Below are 26232 nucleotides of genomic sequence, written 5' to 3'. Positions count from 1 at the left end.
CGGCACCAGCTTGATTCTGCTTGATTCGAGCTGGATTGGTCTGTGTTTCATATAGTTTTATGTACATTCATGCGTTCTGTCTACATGGGTTTCTTGCAGGCTTGCTGATTTGCACCTATCTAACAAAAGCATGCTCATAGGAATTCCTCATAGGAATATGCATATACAGTATGTGATATGCCCAGTGTTTCTGGAATATACTTTAGATCTACTGCGACCCTAACAAGGATGCAGTGGTTACTGAGGATAAATGATTGAATGATTAAATATGTATACACATTTGAACCAGGCTAAATATAAGTGAATCAGGCTAAACATAAGTGTCACAGATTAACCTGTTTCTACTAAAGAAAACTAGATATATATGTAATCATTGATCACACCATTAACCCCTGCACATGTTTTGTGACACCATTCCCTGGTCCATTGATTTAACTTCCTAGTTCTTTCCTTTATCTTTTCCCCACTTTTTCAGTGACTTTGAATCTTCCCTTTGGATTAGGCTTTGTTCCCACTCTACTGTAAGTTGTAAGTTATTACAAGCTGTGCATATTTTGATCATTCTATGGTAGCCAATAACAGGCTTTATGCTTGAAAAGTTTATTATTTTAATAGAATGTCATTTTTGTTTGACTACGAACTCTAACCAGACATTTTGGCAGAAATGTGTTGACACTGAAAATGCTGTATTAAGCTACATCTATATAAGAATCTCAAATGGTTCTACTGTTGTAGGGTTCTACATAGAGCTGTTAAGGTTTCTGCCAGAGGAAAAAAAGCATTTTGCCCCAGTTTTTTAAAACTATTTGATGCATTATTTGAAGTAGGATAAAAAAATATATATACTTTCACACCTTGAATGCATAGTTTGTTCTTTGAATATGTTGTCATAAAGAAAGTATATTGTGGTCAAAATTTGTTCTTAGTAATAAGACAAGATAAGATATAAGATATACCTTTATTCATCCAACAATGGGGAAATTTCTCTGTTACAGCAGCAAAATATATAAAAAGAATAGGGACATAATATAATATACAGTATATACAACACAAAATATATAAAAAGAGTAGTGGTTACACTGAAGAACATATTGTACATACTGTAGGTAATTAGTACATACACTAATCTAACTTTAGTATGTACACCAACATGAATATGAATATCTACTATGAAGATCTTCTTAATACCTATAAATCTATATGGACCTATTAGAATGAGATGCAGAGATTTTGGAGGTGTTTTGTATATTACTGACCTTTTCATTAACTCTCTGGTTCTGCACTGGTTTCCACCATGACCCCATAATATAACGATCAACTTGTTAATATTATGTGGTGGTTCGTATTTACCTTTAAAACTAAATGACTTTGTTTTCCACTTCAACTTATTCCTAATCCCATTAATAAATCCATGACCTATGAAATTGCATATACAAAGTATCAGTGATCCATAATGCTTAAAAAACTGAAAATCTTTTACTTTACTGATTCTACATGAGAGTGAATGGTATCATTTAAGGTCTAGATGATATAGAGGTATAATGTGTTATCTATAATAATTCACCGTTTTCCCACAATATAATCAGTTCCCCCTCCCCCAGTTTTTTTTTTAACAATGGTCATCTCTTTAAAACCTGTTGGTGTAGGAGTGACATGACCGTGGGATTTCTGACTGAGAAACTGGGAGTGTAAATCTCAGCAACTCCAGTGCAAAGCTGTGATTGAAGCGCGGACGCGCACTTGAAGCTTCTCAGGGTGGCGGAGACGCGATCCGCGCGCCCCCGCTCACTTATCCAAGTGTTTCCGCGGCGAAGAGTTTAACTTTCTAATAACAAACTAGATCTGAAAGTAAAGAGTTGTGAAGTGATTCCTCATGTATAACCGACACGGCTTCCATGTTTAACGGAGGCGCTCCAGGGCTTCATTTAGGATGCAGAAATCACCTGTGGATGATGCCGGCTTCCTTTCGAAATACTTTTTCTGGTAAGATCCAACTGTATGTGATCACACAGCAGCACAAAGTGTCAAGTTACTGACACTAACACATTGTAGATATTGCTCTGACACTGAATCTATAGTGTTAATCTATACACTCAACACTCCATTGTTTGTAACTTAGTGTGCGTAATTTTTAACCAAATAACACCGCATGCGTTGTAGACATTTCACAATTTTCCTTTATATATATATATATATATATATATATATATATATATATAATATATATATATATATATATATATATATATAAAATCTAATTTATTTATTTATTCATTTACTAATGTATTTATTTGAATTTAATTAAGTTTAGTTCCTTGCCTTTTTAGTGTTTACCTAAAGGGTACAATATATGCACATTTATGTGAAAGATACCAAGGAAACATTTAAAGATACAGTTTAGTGCTTAGTTTAGAGAGTTCTTGTCAAGGAGAAATGGTCCATGTTTATTGTATCAAATCCCTGCTAAAAAACTTTCCCATTCATACAGTCACATCACATGAAGTGTAACCACATAATCATTAAACCATACTGAATTAGACTTAATGTGTCATTTAAGAGAGCTGGCAGGTAGAGGAATTTAAAATGTTTGATTAAAACTAGATGTTCAGCTGGACATGAGGATTGATTTGACATCTTACTGTGCAAAAAATGTGGAGCAGCTTTAGAATTTGCTGCCTGATTGCTACAGAAACAAACCTCACTGAAGTAGCTGTGTAGTGAAACTAATGTAAAAAAATAAAATAAATGGGCCTTGTTGTAATTCTTCTGGATGTTTGCAGGTGGACAAGCCCTATTATGCGAAAAGGTTTCAGGGAAAAGCTGAAGCCATTAGATGTGTATCAGGCTCCATCGCAGGATGCTGCAGACGTGCTTGCCGAACGTCTAGAAAAGTTTGTATTTTCAACACATCTATGCTTGTATACTGGGCTGATTGAAATGTGGGACATTTCCAAAAGTGCATTGCATATTTAATTTGTAGATGTTAAGAATTTATTCAACACCATCATATCTTATCCATATTGAAGTAAACTCCTCCTTTTTAGGTGTAAGGGCATTGCTAATTGGCTCAAGCACAGGCTGAATTGTACATATCAACCTCATAGAAGAAGTAAATGTATGCTAATGATAGGCATAGAAAATAAATAAGAATAAAAGTGGAATTTCTTGGTACAAACAGATATTTGTTAATTGGTTGTGGTTCTGATTCTGATAAAAAGGGTTTCGTGTGAAATCTTATTATTTCTTTTAGTTATTGTTGTTATTGCAACCTTAATGTTCTTTTAGTATACATAATGCCTCTTCATTCAGTGATGGTACGAATGACAGGAGGTGTGACTCAAACTCAAAACATGACCATATTTACTCCAAGAGAAGCTGCTGACACATTGCTTCAGTTTCTATTGTCTGCCCCAAAAGTCTAACAGCTTAAATGTCACCTCTCTGAGTCAAAGAATTAATGTGGTGTTTCAGGGTAACAGGGTAAATGCCAACCTGTTTCTTCCAGTAAAACCCCTTACATGCTATGTTTCACATAGCAGACAATATGTTTGCTTGAGTTGGGGTGCCAATTTAACGGGCATCAAACATGACCTTTTAAAGTGCCAGGCCCCTAGCGTGTGATAGATGGTGTGCAGTATTTTGTAAGTCCTCAAACGCGTGTGTCTTCTGGGAATTTGAACTTTTTCTACACTGAAGAGCTTGGAGCAGTTTGTGAAGGGCTCTTTGCCTCGTTTAATAAGTAAGCAAAATCACCGTGGTTATATATGAGTGTCCTGAACAATGTGGACTCCACCATTTTTACAGTGGATGGGAGGATGTGGAGTGCTATTTTAATTGTTCCTTTTCGGCTTCCTGTATCTCCATAACACAGAGAATGGGACAGAGAAGTTATATCTGCAAAGAAAAAACCCAGTCTCCTACGAGCACTTTCCAGATGCTTTATTCGACCCTTTGTGTTATTTGGAGTCCTCCTCTTTTTTGGGGTAAGTGTGTAAACAGGTTATATGCCCTGTTACGTTCTGTCTTCATAATGCAAATGCTGCATATGCTTCTATGTGCACCAAAACAAAAAAGACTAGACGTCTGAATGTATATGCATGGGTGCTAGCTTCTGGCTGCCAACCAGCTGTTCCTTTGTGGTTATGTCAGAGAAGTTGAGGGTTATGGATGGTGCAGCTCACAGTAATGTGTGACTCTGCTTGTGTGTCTAACATTAACTTCAATAGGGGGATACTCTATTGACATTGGTCATATTGAACATGCCACAGTTTTTTAAAAATACAGTAGTAATATACGTGTATATTTTGCTAGAGAATCCACTAGAAATACCCTGACTATATTTCTATTGTTTTGTTTAACTGTTTATTGTAAAAGCATTTTGTGGCACGCTAAAATGACACATGCATTTTGTTATGCATTACGAAAATTAGATGTGGAATCAAGTTGACTACTTTTATGTCCCTGTATTTCATTTACAGGAAGCTACAAAAACTGTGCAGCCACAGCTCCTGGGTCGAATCATTGCTTCATTTGACCCCTACCATGAACCAGAGCGAGAACAGGGTTACTTCCTGGCCCTTGGCCTAGGGCTGTTGTTTATTACCCGCTTCCTCCTGCTGCAGCCTGCCATGTTTGGACTGCACCACCTGGGCATGCAGATCCGCATTGCCCTTTTCAGCTTAATTTATAAAAAGGTGTGCTGCAGTAAGCTCAAATGTTGTTGAATATCTATATGTATTTGTATTTAGGATTTGCCGGTTCATTATTGTTGAAAGTATGCTGTTTTACTCAATATGTTTTTTATTCCTTCTCCTAAGACACTAAAGCTGTCCAGCAAAGTGTTGGACAAGATCAGTACAGGGCAGCTGGTCAGCCTGATGTCCACCAACCTGGGCAAATTTGATCAGGCAAGTAAAAAGGAAATTTTTTTCCTGTTTTTATTGGAGGCAGTCTGTATTTATATATGTGTTCCCATAAAACTTCAATGCAATTTCCCTCACCCTTTGCTTCACTATACACTATTTGAGACCTTAAAAGCTTATTTTTGTATTGGTAAGTCAATATGCAAAGCATTTCTTATTAGATTTTGCTATGATGGCTGAGCATCACTGTGCACAAGGAGCAAAGGAGTTTGAACTTTAGAACCCTTAGGGAAAGTTGAGCCAGGGTGATGAATTTTGATACACTTTGCAAGTTCTCTGAGGCAATTATCACCTGTATTAAATGTAGTGGGTGTGAAAATTTTTGTTTGAGAGAACATACGCAAATTCTGCCTTTTTTTTTTTTTTTGGTGTGATTCTCAGAGAGGCCAAATGCCCCATTCCCCTAATGATGTATTACATGTGATGTGAACGTCATTTTTGTAGCCTTGAGTGTTTTCTTCTTGTTAGCAAACACTATGCATATGATTTATGTGTCTGAAAGGTAAATGTGTTGCACTAAGGTGCAGAGATCGGCCCTGTTATTATATTCTCATAAAGTATAAAGTGTCAATTTAAACTGTTTTGGAGCTTCACTGACTGTGTTTTAGGCATAAAGAAAGTAAATTTGAATGCATCCTATGATTCTGTCTTTCTCCTCTCTAACTTTTGCCAGTGTAACTGTATTGACTGTGTAAAATGATATAACATACCTTACAGTATGCTGAAAATTAATCAGAAACTGTGTTTGCTGTACAGAGCCTGGGCATGGCCCACTTTGTATGGATTTCTCCTTTGCAGTGTATCCTGTGTGTGGGACTAATTTGGGAGCTCATAGAATTCAACAGCTTCTGTGCCCTTGCTGCTATCTCCCTACTGGGAGTCATCCAAGCCTGTCTTTCTCATAAAATGGGGCCTTACAAGTAGGTTATTTCCATGTTCTCATTTGTAATACCGCATAGATTCATGATTTGGATTTGTACATTTTTTCCCTACTATCTCATTATATCACTCAAACCAAACCCGCATTCCACAAAATTCTTATGCCGGTTGGTCTTTTGGATGAGTTAGAACAGGTAGCTCAGATCTTGAGCTCTTATTAGGTCCGTGGTTTGCCTTGTGCGTTTGAGAAATGTAAACATAGCTGGGAAGAGCTGGCGCTCGCATCTTTTCAGCTTTACTCAATTCAGACAGCATGCTTCTTGTGTTAACAATTGAATCTCATATTTCTCATGTGAGGCATTCTTTTAATGCCCATACTGACACATGACCAAAAACTTTCATTGACCTTCTCCACCCTGAATGTATTTTCTCTTGTTGTCTTTTGAAATAAGAGCACAAAGGGTACTACTTACGAATAAACGCCTTGCCCTGACCACAGAGATTATGGAGAATCTGCACTCAGTGAAAGCTTATGGCTGGGAGGAGATCATGGAGACCATCATCAAAAATATCAGACAGTAAGATAAAACGTGACCAAATCAGTATTTCCTACAGTTAACAAAAAAAAAACAAAACACAAAAAAGATGAATCAGAGTATCAGAAAATGACTTATTAATAACAATTTGTTTCCCTGAGATAGTTTCAGCCTTAACTCTTCACCTCTGTGCCTTTTTACTATTAATTTCAGTTGTGAAAAATGTGATGTGGTTCATTTCCTCAAACACAACATAATGCTACATAAGTTCTCTTTTGATACTCAGATTCTTTTTTGATAATTCAGATTTCAAATTTAAAGCCTTTTGTTTTTTCTTTCATCATGACTGCTTTCAGGGATGAAGTCAAACTGACCAGGAAGATCGGCTCTCTGCGTTACTTCTACAGCTCTGCCTACTTCTTCTCTGCTATATGGGTGATCACAGCAGCAGTGCTGCCCCAAGCCCTCACCACCGGTATCACTGTGCGACGCATCTTTACTACTCTCTCATATTGCATGGTGCTGCGCATGACTGTCACTCGCCAGCTGCCTGCTTCTATCCAGATGTGGTACGACACCATCCGGCTTATCTGGAAAATTGAGGTAAAGTATTTTCATCTCACATGTCTAGCTGAAATAACCATGCTTTAGTTGTGGCATGGTTGGTATGAACGGCATTGGTTTATGATAATGAGATATCAAAGAATTAAGCAGTTGTTTTCAATATGCGCCTCTGTTTTCAAGGTGTAAGTTCAATTCAATTCAAGTTTATTTGTATAGCGCTTTTTACAATGGACATTGTCACAAAGCAGCTTTACAGAACATAAACATAGAACAAAAGATAAACATAAGGAGAAGTATAAGGAATTAGTATAATAAAAATTCTAGATATATACAGATCACAGTGTGTATGTATGCATGTATGAATGTACGTATGTGTGTATATGTATTTGTCCCCAATGAGCAAGTCTGAGGAGGCTCAGCCAACAGTGGCAAGGAAAAACTCCCTTAGATTGGTAAAGGAAGAAACCTTGAGAGGAACCAGACTCAAGGGGAACCCATCCTCATCTGGGTGACACTAGATGGTGTGGTTACAAATATACAAGTATCACAGAGTCAAACTGGAGCCGGTAGATCTGTAGATGTCTCAGTGTTCTCACAGAGTCAGCCTTGTCTCAGTGGAGGTCCAAAAATGTCATCGCACGAAAGACGATCATAGCATGGGTGTCTCAGCATGGGTAGAAAGAAGAGAAGAGCAGTGCAGAGGGATTAACATATCTGCTGTTCATAAGAATGTGCAAGTCTAGTGTACTAGTGTACAATATTATGGGATGTATTATGTGTACGCCTGACTAAAGAGATGAGTTTTTAATCTACATTTAAACTGTGAAAGTGTGTCTGAGCCCCGAACACTATCAGGAAGACTATTCCAGAGTTTGGGAGCTAAATAAGAAAACGCTCTTCCGCCTTTAGTAGACTTAGATATTCTGGGAACTACCAGAAGTCCCGAGTTTTGTGATCTCAGAGAGTGTGAAGGATTGTAACGTGTTAGAAGACTAGTTAGATACATGGGAGCTAAACCATTAAGAGCCTTGTACGTAAGTAGCAGCAGTTTGTAATCAATTCTAAACTTAACAGGTAGCCAGTGTAGAGATGATAAGTCTATTTATTGCAAAGTGAACATAGAAAATAGGGGGAGCTAGAATGATATCTTCAGTGATTATGACTAAGACCAAGTGAAACTGATAAAAGTTTGTCTTAGCTTGGCATGTCTAACATTCCATTTTCAAAAGTGTGGTGTTATTCACACCACGATCCTTTAACCATGAAGTCATGACCTGTATTGCTGTGGTTCAGCACTGCTCAAAACTGTAAAGGATGGCAGATTCTTTGTATCGTTGTATATCTGTTTGTACTGTCCTGAAACAAGGCCCAAGGTAATCGTTTCTATCTCAGACTGTATCCAAAAATGTGCTTCAAAACATATTCACTTTTCTTTGTTTTGTCCACTGTGGCTTTCAGGATTTTCTCAGCAAAGAAGAATACAAACTATTGGAATATGACCTCAGTATTAAAGACATGGAACTTGAAAACATCACAGCTTCCTGGGATGAGGTAGTCTTTGCAGTAAACTGCTCTGTTCATCTGAAAATTGAAAAACATTTGAACAGTCCTGAATCTGATGCTTTTGGTCATAGTGTTTTGTCTTTATTTTTAAATTAGTTGACAAGCCATGTATGTAAAGTGATTAAATTTGTCTGGAAATTTAAAAAGAATTGAAAATATTTTGGAAATCCAAATACATTGAAAATATTTTCAATGTAAAATTGGATATTTATTAAAAAACATGACTAAGTGGGTTATTTTACATGTCTTACTGAAAATGACATTTGTTTAACTGACAGTGTGAATGTTGCGGGTCTGATTACTAGAGCAGGTCCTCAGTGAATCTCAGTTTAAATGCTCGGAGACAAATGGAAGAGCTAATTGCTGTTCTGTTGTCAGCTATTTCCGTGGCCCATTTGAATAAGAAATGCATGCAGAAATGAATTGGCAAGCTCCTGGCCAGCAAAGCCTGACAAAAGTCAATGATTAAACTGCTGTCACACCCACTTCTCTGTTCCAGGGTAGTTCTCACCCTCCTGTTTCAGTGAAAAGCTTTTGTAGGAAGATTATCTTTGCCTGTGTCAATAAAAATGAAATAAACAGTTCAGTCTACCTATAACTATGATGAACCATTGTATTTAACAGTTGTTATAAAAAGCACATTATATTTGTCAAATAAGCACATGACTCAGTCCCAGGTATGGATATGAGTTTTAACTAGTTAATAAATCTTATTCGCCAGTCCTGGACATGACATGCTATGACATGGGATCTCACTGACTCCTTTTAATACCCTATGAAAAGCAAAGTTGTTTGGTTGTTTAACTACAGTAAAGTCCAGTCCAGTCTCTCAGCTGGACACAGAATACTGATAATCAAAAAGCTATTATATAGGTGTGTAAGAGTATAGGGGTGTGCTGTGATTAAGACCCTTTCTGTTATGGCAGGGTATTGGTGAACTCTTCGAGAAGATTAAACAAGAGAACAAAGAAAATGGCTATCCAAATGGAGATGGACTCTTTTTCACCAACCTCTACATAACACCTGTGCTTAGGAATATCAGCTTGCACTTGGAGAAGGGTGAACTGTTGGCAGTGGCTGGATCCACAGGATCCGGAAAGGTAGGATTACACTCTTGATTGATTTTAAATTTAATATTCTTAGACACTAGATGCTTTATATAGAGACAGAAACACTACGCCTATTTCATTAGATTTCTGTTGCCTGAGGTGACCAACTAAAACGCTCAGTCGCTGACCTGTCCAATACTATCTTCTGTATGGGTAGAGCTCGCTGTTAATGACCATCCTGGGCGAGCTGGTCCCTTCCTCAGGAAAAATCCGACACAGTGGCCGTGTCTCCTACTCTTCCCAGACTGCCTGGATTATGCCTGGCACCATCCGAGAGAACATCCTGTTCGGACTGACCTATGAAGAATACCGCTATAGCAGAGTGGTTAAAGCATGCCAGCTAGAGGAGGTAATTCATATCTTTTGATGACACAAAGTTTTATCTATCTGTCTTTCTATTTCTCCTACTCCCACTCTTTCTCATTTCTTTTTCATATTCCTCTGTATGTCTATTATATTATATTATATATGCTTGTAACTGTATTTTTGAATCTCCCACTTTCTGTCTATTTGGTTACGTATTTTAAAGCCTTCACTCTCTGTCCATCTCTCTCACTGTCTCACTAATCTCATACCACTCGGAATGTTCAGCTGGCAGTTGAACTGTGAATCTTTGTCAGATACAATGCTGCATTACTGTGTCATATTACTCAATATGGCTCACCCCACCTCACCTACAATCTCTTGATACCAAAACAGCCAATCCTAAGCAGCCAACAGCCTTGTTGAGTGAGTTTATTCCTAGTCACTTGTGAAAAGAGGCTCACAGATCTGAAATACTTTAGAGACTCAGTGGTCACATTATAACATTATACTTATAACTATACCTTCTAAAGTCTTGAGTGTTTACATTCTTATGAGCCGTTAACCACCACCGTGGGCATTCAGTGGTGAACACCACAAAAACAGGTGAAAATTACATTTTATATCTAGTAAAAATATTTAAAGATGGAATGAGGAATAATACACGACTGGGCATTCTGTTATAAGAAAATAAACAGTGAAGAGGTGCTGTTATTCCAAGGGATGATCCAGACATCTTTTATTACTCTAAAACCATGTGCCAACGATTAAATTTGTTAGTGAATGAAACAGCATGATTTTTTTAAACGTTTTAATGAATTTATACATTTAATGAAGCATATTTCTGTTATCACTTACATTATATGTGCTATAAACTATTTTTCCATTACTATTCTCTATTACTTGTTTGACATTGTCTTGATCCTGAAGTTAATAAGACAAAAACAAACCTGCATGACATGTTACTATAAAACTTAAAAGTCAAGTTGTGTTCCGAAGACTCTCCCTATTGGAAAACGGTGACACTCAGGACTATTTCCATAAACACTAAATAAATGTATTTTTACAGAAAGCTCCTCCATATCAGCAATTATACTTTTATGGTTAAATAAACAACAGTATTCTTTATAATAATAATAATAATAATAATAATAATAATAATAATAATAATAATAATAATATATAAGCAACAGATGATATGGTACTTTGGCCAAACATGTTAGTATGTCAAAGATATTGCTTTTAAAAGAATAACATATTAGAAAAGACACTAACATAAAGCTTTCATTTGAATTATTGAACATGATTTGAAGTTTTATTGTCACTTAACATTTCAGGCTTTTTATACTGGACATGTCATGTCTGAATTTTTTCTGCCTAAACAGCACAATTACTATTTTAGACAAAGTTTAAAATTTGTCTTTGTCTAAATAAAGCTATTTTATAACTGCTGCTATATTTCTTTCCCCTAATGCTCAAAAATTGGACAAATAGTCTCAAGGAGAAGGTAAGATAGCTCTGTGTGAATTGTTGTGGCATCATAACTGTATTTACTCATTCATTATTTCTGTATCTATTTTCATGATGTTTTATCAGCCTTAAAGCAAAATATTAATCATTCTCATAAAAGATGCAATGTAGAGTCTAAGTCAGATTTTTCAATATAGAGTTGTGTAGATTTTGTCTTACATATTATCACTGCACCTGGATGTTTTATGCTATATTTTCCCTCCTCGTGTGTGTTATCTCTGGTATATTGTGCCCTGTTCATATGCCAAATGGTCTTTTGCTTTTCTAGTGTCAAGTGTCCTCTGAGCTTATTTTAACACATCTTGGAATGAACTGAATTAAGCATACACTATACTCTGCTTAATAGAAATGAATGTACTTTTATCTTTAGGACCTGGCTGCTCTTCCTGAGAAAGATAGGACTCCTTTGGCAGAGGGTGGACTGAACCTGAGTGGGGGGCAGAAAGCACGGGTTGCCCTAGCTAGGTACATGCTCAAAAAAGGAACATATTCCTAATTTTATTTTATATCTGCAAAGAAATGAATTTTTTTTCTAATAAAGGACTAGAATGTAAGACAGTTATATCTTATCTTATCTTATCTTATCTTATCTTATCTTATCTTATCTTATCTTATCTTATCTGTGACAGGGATTAAAAATAAGACTAAAATATTTCAAGAATGTTTTATTAATTTTAATGCTTCAAGGTTGAGCAGGTAGACTGGTATAACCAAAGGGATCACACAGTTCATTAGAAAATGAACAAAGCCATTCAGAAATACAAATTTTTACAGTGATATCCATTTTTCTGTAGTTATATCTCAGCATACTCTTTATTTAATTGTAATAAAAACAGAACATCACTGAAACCTAAAAAAACAGAATATCAGGTTATGATAAGTTTATTTAAATTTTGTGTTCAACTATATATTTATTTATATCACTCTAAATTCTTATTTTAATACATTTATATTACTAATTGGTTATAATGAATAAATATGTTTTGGGTGAAAATGTGTGTAACAGCTACACTGAGGCTCAACTTGTGTCTAATGTAAAAATTCATTTATGAAACTAAAAGTTTTGTTTTGTGTTAATCTCTTAGGGCTGTGTACAGAGTTGCGGATACCTACCTGCTTGATGCACCTTTCACACATTTGGATATTGCTACAGAGAAAGAGATATTTGACAAGTATGTATATCAAATTTGAGAACTGTCATGTATGGGAGTCCTTTCATGAATTAACTGCTGTTCTGTGTGACTTTAGCATTTGAAATATTGCGCCATATTTTGCATCGAATCTTTCACGTTTTTTCCCAGATGTCTGTGCAGGCTCATGGCCTCCAAGACTCGCATCATAGTTACTAACAAGATTGAACACCTAAAGCGGGCCGACAAGATCCTTCTGCTGCACAACGGTGAGTGTTTTTTTTATGGCACGTTCTCGGAGCTGCAGTCACAGCGGCCTGACTTCAGCTCTTTGTTGCTGGGACTGGAGGCCTATGACAACATTACTGCCGAGCGCCGCTGCTCCATCCTCACTGAGACACTACGCAGAGTATCTGTGGATGAAACTTCAGGGATGCGTCCCGATCGTCCTTCCTACCGGCAAGTGGCACCTCCCACCTACATAGATGAGAGGAAGGCTTCAGTGATCATCAACCCTCTGGCAGCCGACCGTAAGGCTTCCTTCATCCAGGTGATCGAAGAGGAGGCCAAGCGACCACTCCCTGACCGCAAGTTCTCCCTGGTGCCTGAGAATGAGCTGGTGGACGAGTCTTTCATTGGGAATGATATGTATCACAACCATGGGGTGCACATGGCAGGCCAGAGAAGGCAGTCTGTGCTGGCCTTCATGACCAACACACAGGGTCTTGGTAGACGTGACCAGCTCCAGTCCTCCTTCCACAGCCGCCTGTCCATTGTGCCCCAGAGTGAACTGGCCTCTGAGTTGGACATCTATACCCGCAGACTGTCCAAAGACAGTGTCTACAACATCACTGGAGAAATGGATGAGGAGAATATTGAGGTAAGAGATGTCAGACATGATGGCAATTCCATTCTTCCATATGCCCTGGAAACTAGCCTTTCCCTTGATTCATCCTGTTGCACTTTACAGTTCAGTGACTTCAAGACACAAATTATATCATCTTAGTAAAATGTCTAACCACAGAGTCTAGCAGACTGAACCCTGGATATTGCCTGGGAAATATATTTTTTGGAAAATACCTTCATGTACCATCATGTAAGACTTATATCTTAGAAGAGTGAACATTCTTCGTGACACCTACATAATTTAAATCTGTGCTATTTCTTTTAATAGAAGAGGAAGCATTCATTTGTCACATAAACATTACAGCACAGTGAAATCCTTTTCTTCACAAATCCCAGCTTGGTAGGAAGTAAGCATAATTGTGGGTAAAAGTATACAACACTTGAGAATAAATAGCACTGTGTTTTTTACAGGCATGCTTTGCAGATGAACAAATCGAGGATGCTTTTGAAACCACAAAATGGAACACGTATGTCAGATACGTGTCAACCAACAAAAGTCTCACATATGTTCTGATCTTCATCCTCATCATTTATGCTATTGAGGTAACCATGCTATTCATTGTGCATCTTTGCATGTACTTGAATCTTATTGAACTCAAAAAAACGCTTAAAAAGAGCTTAAAAAAGTGAACGTAATCACTCATCACTAGTTAGCTGTGGGTATAATTCAAATGTCGTATTGAATATAACACAAGTGTGGATGTTTGGAATTTGTGGGTTGTATAGAATCTGAGAAATTTGAGAATCAGTCTAACTGTGCATTGTGCAGTTGACACTGGGCAGCTGGGTTTTGTCTCTGCGTTGGTTGTTTGACTGCCTAACTAAGGACAGCTGTGATGATAGGCACAACAAAATGATTTACAAACATGAAACCGGTCCATTTGGCAGAAATACTTGAAAAGGGTTCAATGGTTCAAAGCCCCAAAAAAAGAATCAAGAGACTTTTCCTCAGTTCTCTGCTTACATTTCTGTTTGTAGGTGGCTGGATCTGTTGTGGGGATTTTTCTGATATCTGAGTGAGTATAAACTAAAGTCCTCTAAACTAATCTAAAGTGGTGTCATTTTAATAAGTTTGTTAAACAAAATATGTTAATTGTGTGTGGCGGTCTAGCAGTACTCTAAATAGTCATGTGCATCCTCTCCATTCTTTTTCAGTGAGATCTGGAAAGAGGAGCATCCTGACCCAAATGCCACGAAGCAAACCAACGTATCACTAACTGGCAACCAGTATGCTGTCATTATTCGTCCCACCAGCAGCTACTACATTATTTACATCTATGTAGCAACTTCAGAGAGCATCTTAGCTCTGGGCTTTTTTCGGGGGCTACCGCTGGTCCACACCATGATCACCATATCAAAGAAACTACATCAGAAAATGCTGAGTTCTGTGCTAAGGGCACCAATGTCTGTCCTCAACACCATGAAGACAGGTGTGTGAGATATAAATGTAACTCCAGTGTGCCTGTACTGTACTGTATTTACATGTGACACTGTGTGGGTTGACAATGTGTGCACTCTGTTTTCAAGGTCGTATCATGAACCGATTCACTAAGGACATGGGTACAATAGATGATATGTTGCCTCTGTTGATGTTTGACCTTGTCCAGGTTTGTAGTTACAATAGGTTCCAAAATATATGTTAAATGACAGCACTGAGAAGTATTACACAAGCCAGTTAATTGAAACCATTTTCTGTCCTCTGTCCAGTTAACTCTGGTGGTGCTGGGATGTATTCTGGTGGTGTCAATTATGCGGCCATACATATTCCTTGCAGCCACACCTTTGGCATTGGTCTTTATTGTGATGAGGAAATACTTCCTGCGCACAGGTCAACAGCTAAAGCAAATGGAGACAGAAGGTAAGAAGTAACAGATATGTCAGCACCAATTTTGCATAAGCACAAAGTCAATTAAAGGTAATATTGTTACAGTTTCCTTCATATTTCCTCTCACTTAAGCATTGTGCTTATGTAATAACAAATGTATTAGCTTTTTATCAGAGACAGACACACCATGGGTAGGAACAATATAAAGTTCAGAAAGAATCCTAAGAATGAACACCGCATTCCAGCAGAGGTTATAGAGAAGGCTTGAGGGGAAATCTACAGTATGGCTGGTAGTTTAAGACAGATCTCTGACTGTACATGGGATGTGACTCTCTTCCATGGGGAGATTTTTTGAGAGAAATTTTGACAAGGCCCTGGCAGAAGGTCAGCAGCATGGCAGAAAACAGGAGAGGAGGAGAGGATGAGTCAGTCAAGCAGGAGGTGATGGGATATCTCAGAGGAAGCAGCATGGGTAGAAGTTAGAATTTGGCCTCTTTGTTTGTCTTTGTTTGCAGTATGATATTTCCCAAGTGACGCTATAACCCTTCTGCTGACCCAGTCTGCCCAGATCACTTCTCACCCTGCTCCATGAACAGGAAGCAGAAATGTGTTACAGTATTCTCAAACACCGGTGACTCTTTTTTCGTGTCAGTTTATGTGAGGTCACACAGGGAGCAAATTTTCCACACTGAATAAAACAGTTTTAGAACAACTCAACAAGAGATTTCTGCCTGACCATATTATCATCATTGACAGAATTGGGCAAACTAATCATTAAGGGTCAGTTTGTTTGTGAAAGGGAGTTAGGAAAGTTTACATGCTGTAATGAATGTTGAGAGTGTGATGATAAATGATTAGTTTGCAGATTGACTCATGTCACACACAGGGCTTTCTTATACAGGTGTGGCTCTGGAGTAGGGGCTCGATACCATAAAGGACAAGGGACAAACTTTTATTTTATTATTTTTTTTTTAATCTTTTTCCTGGCTTCCTTCTTGGTGGAAGCAGGTGTGACAGGTTTTGTAAAATGATTCAGAGGGTTTAGGAGCTCTGGGTTATATTGCAGAATGCGGCTAATCAAGAGCAAGTACTGCTGTGCAAGATTTACAATAATGTGAGATAAGCAATAATGGAATGTATTGTACCTCCTTACATTTGAAGAGATATTTGAAGGATATTCCATAGGCAGCATTGTTTAATGATCAGCATTCTCCTGACTGATATCTGGAACAAAAATGCCTTTAGAAAAATAAAGGTTCTTTTTCTCTGGCTTCAGTCTAATGGCGTGTTCCTCTGCTAACATGTTCCTCTCCCTCACTCTCTCCTCATCCAGCTCGGAGTCCCATCTTCTCCCATCTCATCATCTCACTGAAAGGACTGTGGACGATCCGGGCCTTTGATCGGCAGACGTACTTTGAAACTCTGTTCCATAAAGTCCTGAACACGCACACAGCCATCTGGTTCCTCTACCTTTCCACCCTGCGCTGGTTCCTCTTCCGTGCTGACATCATCTATTTCTTTTTCTTCACGCTTGCTGCCTGGATTGCAGTAGGAACCAACCGTAAGTACTCTGCTCTATTTTTTACTTTAAATCTATCCTGAGTGCATCAGGCTTATTGCTTACGCACCCTCTAGTGCACTCTATGTGAACTAGTGAGCTTTATGTATGTGGCCATGCTAGTTGGAGCTGAATACTGGAAGTTGCAGAGGTTGTAGACAGTGAGCAGATGCCTGAATGCTTGATTTGGCAGGTTTCACAGACAATTTCACTGAGAGGTAATTGCGAGCAGTGTTTGAGAAAATGTCTTTGAAGTAATTTTAGAGGTCAGTGTATGCACTCTTGTGCTTGATGTTTACTCAGGTGTTTGTGTCTTATTCCACAGAGGATAAATCGGGTGAGATTGGTATTATTATAGCCCTGACGATGCTCATCCTAGGCACCTTCCAGTGGTGTGTTGTCACCAGCATTGTAGTGGATGGAATGGTATGTGTACTCTCTCTCTCTCTCTCTCTCTCTCTCTCTCTCTCTCTCTCTCTCTCTCTCTCTCTCTCTTGCTCGCTCGCTTTCACTAACACACACACACACACACACACACACACACACACACACACACACACACACACACACACACACACACACACACAGAGATTAATTCATTCAATTTTGTAACTTTACTTGTTCTTTAATTCCTTTGTATTAAATTGTACCTCAGTTTGTCTTTGACTGGGGCTGAAAGGCAGAAGTTGTCCTGTTTTGAAATGGTGTGGAAGAACTGTATGTGAAGGCTGTTGTCAATGCAGAGATTTTTTCGGAGTCTTATCAGGACGAAGAACATTACGTTCTTGCGAAGCTCGTCAGAGGAAGTGGTAAAATGTGCTGTTGATACGCATAAAACTGCTCATTCAAACTCCTGCATACTTGCTTTATTCACTCTGAAAGATCATGGATACAATTAGACTTACCTCTTTTAGCCTGCACTCAATCACAAGTACAAGATGTTCAAGCATCATTTGGAAGCCAAACAAACCAATGTTAATGTTTAGGCAATTACTTGACTTGCTTACATCATTGCTCTTATTCTCACCTCCAGATGCGTTCTGTGGAGCGCGTCTTTAAGTTCATCGACCTGCCCTCTGAGGAGCCTAAACCTAGGCTGGGCCAGAGAAAAGACTCAACCTTGGTCATTAAGAACCCAGAGACCTGCACTGACACATGTTGGCCCAACCATGGACAGATGGACATACACAACTTAACAGTGAAATACACTGAGGCAGGACATGATGTGCTCAAGAACCTCTCTTTCAGTGTGGAGGGTGGACAGAAGGTAAGTGTAGATGCCAGTGCAGTTAATCAGTGTTAAAAAAATACTCACAAGATAATTATAATAAAGCTCAAAGTATCTAAAGAACCATTGAGGAACCCTATTCTCTACAGCTTACAAAAACAAAGACCTACGATAACATATATATATAAAATGTTATTGTAGGTCTTTATAATATTATATTATATTGTAGCATTTTGAATTCCTATTTAATCTGTCTGAAATTAAAATTGAAATCGAGTTCAGCCCCCGTGCAAGCGTTTTTTTTCCTAACAAAATGTCTCTGTGCTTCCCAGCAACTGACACAATAGAATCTACTGGTAAAGCATGGAACAAACAAAAGTTTGTAGGTCACCTAAGCTTTTTATGAATGTTGGCCAGGCATCTATTTTAAGCCTCAGACACATGCAAGTCTGAGGGGAAAAGGACATCGGTTGTCTCTCTTTAAGTCAGATTATTATAAGATCTGTCCCAGTATACAGTGAAACAAATATCTTGTTAGTGGGAGTGGGAATGTTAGTGGAAACAATTTCTCATCAGATTGTTGCTTTTAGACAGAACAGATTATTTTTTCAAACTTAGAAGATAGTCAGTTTCTTATCAAACAACATAACAAATTATCCTTTTCGGAATATCAAATTCATTTAGGCCTAGGCCCTGTAACCAATCATTTCTGAAAATAAAGATGATTATTCATAAAGATGATTATTCAGTAGCAATTCCTTCAAGGCAATATTGCACAAACAAGTGTATTGTATCAGCCCTGTTGTGGTTATTTGTGGCCTTGTCCTAATGAAATGATCATAGACTCCCCATATGACTGCGAGTGTGATATGAAATCAATAGAAGGGATATTTTGGCTATTTGTTGGAGCTTGTGGTGGGAATCTGAGAATCAGAGTCAAAAAGACAAAGGAGACTATGAATAAATGAAAACAGCAAGTAACCTTATTCTTTGCAGAGAGAAGTCTGTGACACAAACACACTTAAGCGAGCATGCTAAGAGAGGTATTTCCTCTTCCTACAGCCTCATTATATGCTGGATTGTTGAGATGTCTGCACTTTAACACCTGAACTGAAACTTCTGTGTTTCAGAAAAACAATTTCTTTTCTCATGTTACCTTCAGGCTAACCTTTCTGTTGGTTAGGGAGTGTGTGTACTTGTCCATTAGAAAGGAGAAACATTTTCAGTCACCTACACATTGTTAGTTACAATACTTTTCCTTCTACTTTAGTTTTTCCCCGTTAGGGGTCCCCACAGCAAATAATCTGTTTTCACCTAACTCTATCCTCGGCATCCTCTACTCATGTCCTCGGCATCCTCTACTCATGTCCTCGGCATCCTCTACTCATGTCCTTAACACATCCATATACTGTAACTCCTCTTTGGCCTTCCTCTTGACCTCTTACCTGGCAGCTCCATCTCCAACATCCTTCCACCAATATAACCACTCTGCCTTCTCTCTACATGTACAAACCAAGCCAACCTGAGCTGTCCCTCTGATGTGCTCACTGCTAATCCTGTCCATCCTCATCACTCCTAAAGAGAACCTCAGCATCCTCATCTCTGCTACCTTCATCTCTTCCTCATGTCTTTTCTTTACTGCTACAGTCTCTAACCCATACAGCATAGCTGGTCTCACTACTGTCTCATACACCGTTCAGATTCTTGCTGACACTTTTCTGTCACACAACACTCCTGACACTCTTCTGTCACATAACACTCCTGATACTTTTCTCCACCCACTCCAACCCGGCCGTACTCGCACCTTCAGCTCTACATTGTTAGTTACACTAGACAGGTCCTATAAGTTTACAAAATGCAAGTTTTCTACTACAAGCTTTAGAGCAACGCGCTATGCTTTCTGACCACTTACAGATTCATTAAAAATGCTGTTAGGTCCACTTTAATAGGAACACGTGTACACTTGCTTATTTATGCAGTTATCCAGTCATGTGTCAGCAGCACATTGATGGACTCATGCAGACACAGGTACAGGTTACAAGAGCCTCAATTAATTTCACAACAAACAACGAAATGGTGGAAAATGTGATATCCATGGCATGGATGTTGGTGCCATATGGGCTGTTTGAGTATTTCAGAAAATGCTGATCTCCTGGGATTTTGACACAACAGTCTCCAGAGTTTACACAGAATGGTGTGAAAAACCAACAGAAAATAAAGTAAAATGAAAAAAAAAAAAATCCTGTGTGTGGAGGATCTCTGATCTCAGAACACATAAAACCCTGAGGTGGATGCACTACAAAAGTAAAAGACCACATCAGGTTCCACTTCTTGTCAGCTAAAAGCAAGAGTCTGAGGCACTCATAGGCACAGACTCACTCGAACTGGACAGTTATATTCTGAAAGAAAATTTTTTGGATGGCCTCAGAGTCCTGCTCCTGGCTGACAAGAAGAGGAACCTGATGTGGTCTTCCACTCATCCACCTCAAGGTTTGATTTACATTTTCGGCATTTAGCAGACACTCTTATCCAGAGTGACTTACAACTAAGCAACTGAGGGTTAAGGGCCTTGCTCAGGGGCCCAGCAGTGGCAGCTTGGTGGACCTGGGGTTCGAACCCATGACCTTCTGATCAGTAGCCCAACACCTTAACCACTGAGCTACCACATCCCTCTGATGTTTGATAACATCTGATGTTGATAACATCTGATGTTTGATGTTCTGTACACGCAGAGATCCTTTTCTGCTTGCAATGGCTGTAAAGTGGGATCATATGAATTACTGTATACTTCCTGGCAGCTTGAACTAATCTGGATATTTTCCTCTAAACTCGGCCAACAGGATGTTTCCATGTACAGAACTGTCTATCAATTAATGTTTTTTGTGTTTTGCACCATTCTGTGTAAATTCTAGAGACCGTTGTGTAAAAATCCCAGGAGATCAGCAGTTTCTGGAATACCCAAGCCAGCCCTTCTAGTTTGACCAACATCCATGAAAGGATCAAAATCCCAGGGATCACAATTTTTTTGTCCTTTTGATGTCTATGTGAACATTAGCTGAAGTATTATTTATGACATTATTTATTATATGGCATAATTGTGGGGTATTAAGTATTGGACTCATTCATTTCAAGTGAATAAAAAAAAAAAATTGGACCAATATGATTGTTCAGATCTCATTCTGAGTACCAACGTTCTAGAGAAATAAGGAATGTCTTTTTTTTTTTTTTTTTTACATATTTTTAAATTAGATTAAAAATATATGTGTTTATCCTGGGCTGTTAGTTATTCATATGATATATAGTACATTAAATATAGTGTAGTAATCTTCATAGATTAATAGTATTGCATGGTGAAGATTATTATTATTTTATAAGAGAATACACTAACAAGCTTGCGTATAAATGTAATTTTATGTTTGGTTATTAGGTGGGCATATTGGGCAGGACAGGTTCTGGGAAAAGCACACTGTTCAATGCGCTCCTCCGTCTGGCCTACACAGATGGAGACATGTCTATTGACGGCGTCTCCTGCTATAACATGTCACTTCAAAAATGGAGGAAGGCTTTTGGTGTGGTGCCTCAGGTATGTTCACAGCTTAGATATAACAAACATTTATATTGTACTTATACAGTTACAGAAGTCCTCTCATTTTGACTTTGTAACTCCTGGGTTGCTACAGAAAGTTTTCATCTTTACTGGAACATTTCGTATGAACCTGGACCCATATGGCTGCCATGGGGACAAGGAGCTGTGGAGGGTCGTTGAGGAGGTAAATCACACTCATTTATTTCCACTCACTATGATTATTTTCTTTATAGTGCATTTTGAAGACACATTTTCCAGCAATTGACCAAAATTCACGTCATGTTTGATGTTTGGATTTAAAGATGTAATAGTGATGAAACACACTGTACTTTATATTAAGTATCTGATTTTGTTGGATTTAAGTGTGAAATTCATAAAGTTATGAATGGATTGCCTACAGTAATTTGCAACGAGAACTGTCAGAAAAGCTTTGCTGTTACCCATGTGTAGATAGTTTTAATTAGTTTTAATCATTTTTTTTCTAGGTGGGGCTTAAGTCAGTGATTGAGCAATTTCCAGATAAACTAGATTTTCAGCTGGAATACGGGGGTCATGTGCTGAGCTACGGCCACAAGCAGTTGCTGTGTCTGGCTCGATCCATCCTCAGTAGGGCCCGAATCTTGCTGCTGGATGAACCCAGTGCCCACCTCGACCCCATGTAGGTGAACCACCAGCTTAACAGTAGCACAGTGTGCATAGAAGACTAAAAGCCATGAAATAAAATAACGTACATTTAAGATTAAATGACTACACTGGCCTTTATTATGGTATCTAATGAGTTGTATTTTGGTAATTGTGATGGATTTTAGCACTGTGAAGGTACTGAAGAAGACGCTAAGGCAGTCCTTCTCCTCCTGCACTATCTTACTGTGTGAACACAAAGTGGAACCTCTACTGGAGTGCCAGTCCTTCCTGGTAAAGCTCTCTGCTATCACTTTTATTTCACTGCTGTCTTAAACTGATAAAAACAGCCATGCTACTGATGTTGGCCCCTATATACAAAGCAGTTACAGAAAACTTAAATAAGTTGATTTTTTATGCTGTAAATAATGTCTTGATAAAACAACAACAAGGTGGACTAAACCAGTGTTCCTGTTACCATGTCAGCGCTTCTCATGTGTTTTTTTTTCCTCTCTTTCTTTATTTAAAGAAAAAAAATTGTAATTTCATTTAATGCTAAATTTACTCTAAAGTTACTGTCTGTCATAACATATTATAGCTTGCTATAAATACACAACTTGTCATGTTAAAGAAAGACAGAATCCACAATGTCCTGTTCTGTTTAGAAAAACATTATAAACATTACAATCGGAACTACTGTCACAGTAAATCAATCAATACCTTTTGGGATAAATCAGTCAACCTTTTAGTGTCACTGACAGTTGAACCTATCAAATTTGAAAAAACCCACACAAGCTGTTCTACTACAGCACAAACCAGTAATTTGCTTTGAAGCAAACAAAATAAATAAATAACACATTTGTAATAGAATTGTATAATTGTAATACAAAATATAGCTCTTGTACTATGTCAGCAATCAAACCAACAAAGGTTATCTATACATGTTGTCATATTATTATCAGCATTACTATCATATTAGAATTCATACAGTAAATAGTAAGATGTGATATGCAATAGCATTTATAATATGAGCTAGTTAATAAAATAATTTGCTTTAATCAATAATATTGCTATTTGAAATTATTTAACTGAGGTTAACTAGTAAAAATTTGGGCACATTGGAAATAAGTTGGCTCAAATGTAAATGCACTTTGAGAGAGAAATAATCAGTCACAGTCAGCTTGTTACATCTGGGCTCTGCTGATGTTAAACTCCTACATGAGTAATACATCGTAAACAGCCAGGAACCTGGTTGTAGTATTGTCTAAACTGTTATGTAGTATTGTCTAAACCTGCTTAACATAACCTAGCACTAGAATAAAAACACGGCTTCCAGGTCATTTACACCCATTGTAGTACTGCTGCCTGAGTTCACAGTTTTAAAGCTCACATTACTATATGCAAATACTGAGACGGCAACAATGACTAAATAACAACAAAGCTGCATCAAAGCTAGATAGGCTACTCATTTATTTTAGTGACAATTTGACAGGCTTTCATTTCAACCAGTTCACATATAGTATATGTAGTATAGTAGTAGTATATTTGAATACACTTCAATACAGGGCAATATGCCATAACTGGCAGGGTGGCATTTATCTACATAGCTAATGTGGTTAGGAGGTTTCCCACTTACCAGGGTTGGTAGTTGTCAAGGAGGGAGACAAGCTAGCATCTAAAAATCTATTCAGTCATAGGAGCTTTGCCCTGCCCATCTCTTTCCCTGTGCTCTTGAGCTTTATTTCTATGTGTTGCCATACTTAACCCTTATTCCTAGATGGTTGAGATGCTAAACTATACGGGAAGAACTGTATTCTATGTGCTTGCTGAACATCCTATTATAAACCGTAATGGGTTGAACCTTTATTTGTGCACAGGGATATTGTCATGATGTGAAAGGACATCTTGATGTTAAAGCATGCAAAGACATTCAAGACAATTGTGTACTTCCAATGTAATGGCAAAAGTTTGGGGAAGACTCCTATATGAATGTGATGGTCAGGTGTCCACATGATTTTGGTCATACAATATATAAGTGAAGCAGTATACATTGATCAACCATTCAGAATGGCAAAAGAAGTGATTTCTTATACAGTACATAGTCTATATAATACACATCTTCCAAGTCTAGGACGATGTCTCAATACTGTCTAATGTTTGGTGTAATACAAAAGAATTAAATTTCACTTGGATAAACTGGGAAAGTGCCATTATTCATGCTTTCACAGTTACCATTTCTGGGTCTTGTGCTAGCTTTGTTCCATCATGACTTGAAGTTGAACTTGAAGTAGCATCTAGGTTTATGTATGTACACACACCCATGACTTTATCTGGGTCCCAAGGGATAGGAGTCCAGATGTACACTAATATCAGCCACACTAACATTCTATCATGAATGCATTAAAAGTGCTAAAGAAACCTTTCCTCTTATCCTATTAGGATATTATACCTTTAAAGAATACTATTAGTATGGCTCACTGACGGTATACGTCTACACTATTATGACAACTAAATACTGTAAATATAGACAGCTATGCTATTATAATGTCAATCTGTTATGGACAGACTGTCATTGTTTTTATACCAGCTATATTTAAAGTCATGTTGGAAATTAACATTACAGATAATGACAGTGATATTAATGATTTCTTTTTATTTATATTCACCTTTTTGTTATAGATGATGGAGCAGGGCAAGGTAAAGACTTATGAGTCAATCCAGCGCCTGCTGAATGAGACCAGCCAGCTGAAACAGGCCATGAGTCCAGCTGAGCGCCTCAAACTCTTCCCACGCCGCAACTCTAGCATGCGTGTGCCACAGCCCAAACTGAGCTCCGTCACACTCACACTGCAGGAGGAGACTGAGGACGACATTCAGGATACTCGACTTTAAGCCCCAGGCATACAGACACTACAGAGTGTCTGCCTTCATGAGCTCTGTCTAACTTAGGACTTATGTCCGGTACAATATGTCCTCTTTTTACACACTCATTTTGAATGTGTGTTGATTTGGAATACACTTGTTTGTGGTACAACAAATGAACATCTTTTTATATTTGCAATGAATATAATTTATGGTACTTCATTTACAGACTTTCATAACATTGACCAGGAAGTTAATTATATTTTTTTTTATCATGTTCCTCTTGGTGGCCTTCACAGATCATGTTTTAGAACAAACAGTTGTAAATCTTCTCAACTTATTTATTGAATTATCAGTCCATAAGCCTCAAACCTGTTCCTGTAAAAAAAAAAACCTGCACTGCAAGATGTGCTTTTGTAAGACAATGATTACTAATGTTTTTATATAGTGACAAATTTTTATTTAACTGCTAACAACTTCGGCGTGAAAGGAAATGCGAAATGTCAGTACAGTGGATTTTATTACACTACCAGTGATGCTAACTTTGTGAAAAAATAAACATGAAATTTTTTTTTTTTCAAGAGATAATGAATTGTACATTTTTTGTGTCAAATTTTAAAATCAAAATGTTTTTCAAGAACGCTTAGACGAAAACATTTTCGGGTGATTTTTAATTGCTTTATGGGGAGGGCAATATATATATATATATATATATATATATATATATATATACACCTGGAGTCTCCTGAAGTCAGTAGTGCTTATAGGAATGGACACTGGCAGCAGTTCGAGTCTGGCACCAGCAAGGTGGGATTATGGGGCTGGCGGTTTCCATTAAGTATGAGCTAGTTGGACTGTGTTGTAGATGACAAATTAAACTGTTCAAACTCTTCAAAAAACTTATGAACATTCAAAAAAATGAACTTCATAAAGGACAATGCGCCATCACATGCATCCAAGTGCTCCACTGCATGTCTAGATGGAAAGAGCTTCAGAAATGTGCGGATTTAAATCCATGTGACACAATACATAGTCGAGGTGATTTCTGTTTTTATTTTTGCCCACTTTACCCGGGTTACAGACGTGAATGTGTGAATGTAAATAAAATCA

At 37.8% G+C, this 26232-nt stretch overlaps 1 protein-coding gene across 1 annotated transcript; it reads left to right on the top strand.

The window, feature by feature from the left end:
• The first annotated feature begins 1648 nt into the window (after positions 1–1648).
• cftr (CF transmembrane conductance regulator) lies at positions 1649–26207 on the top strand. The gene is made up of 27 exons (XM_060877896.1): positions 1649–1983; positions 2781–2891; positions 3872–3983; positions 4479–4694; positions 4818–4907; positions 5679–5842; positions 6254–6379; positions 6694–6940; positions 8360–8452; positions 9391–9564; positions 9731–9922; positions 11777–11871; positions 12492–12578; positions 12708–13416; positions 13854–13985; positions 14421–14458; positions 14598–14872; positions 14970–15049; positions 15150–15300; positions 16601–16828; positions 17151–17251; positions 17859–18092; positions 21481–21636; positions 21734–21823; positions 22125–22297; positions 22449–22554; positions 24940–26207. Exons 1-27 carry the CDS (start codon positions 1931–1933, stop codon positions 25150–25152), a joined length of 4446 nt encoding a protein of 1481 aa, XP_060733879.1. The 5' UTR covers positions 1649–1930; the 3' UTR covers positions 25153–26207.
• Positions 26208–26232: the final 25 nt, after the last annotated feature.

This window comes from Tachysurus vachellii, chromosome 9 (assembly GCF_030014155.1).
Source record: "Tachysurus vachellii isolate PV-2020 chromosome 9, HZAU_Pvac_v1, whole genome shotgun sequence".
Taxonomy (NCBI): domain Eukaryota; kingdom Metazoa; phylum Chordata; class Actinopteri; order Siluriformes; family Bagridae; genus Tachysurus; species Tachysurus vachellii.
This window is presented reverse-complemented; position numbering and strand designations above follow the sequence as displayed.

Coding starts and splice junctions, on each gene's coding strand:
- cftr (XM_060877896.1), top strand. CDS start 1,931: ATGCAGAAATCACCTGTGGATGATGCCGGCTTCCTTTCGAAATACTTT. Junction 13,986..14,420: donor TCATCATTTATGCTATTGAG/GTAACCATGCTA, acceptor TTCTGTTTGTAG/GTGGCTGGATCTGTTGTGGG. Junction 14,873..14,969: donor CCTCAACACCATGAAGACAG/GTGTGTGAGATA, acceptor TCTGTTTTCAAG/GTCGTATCATGAACCGATTC.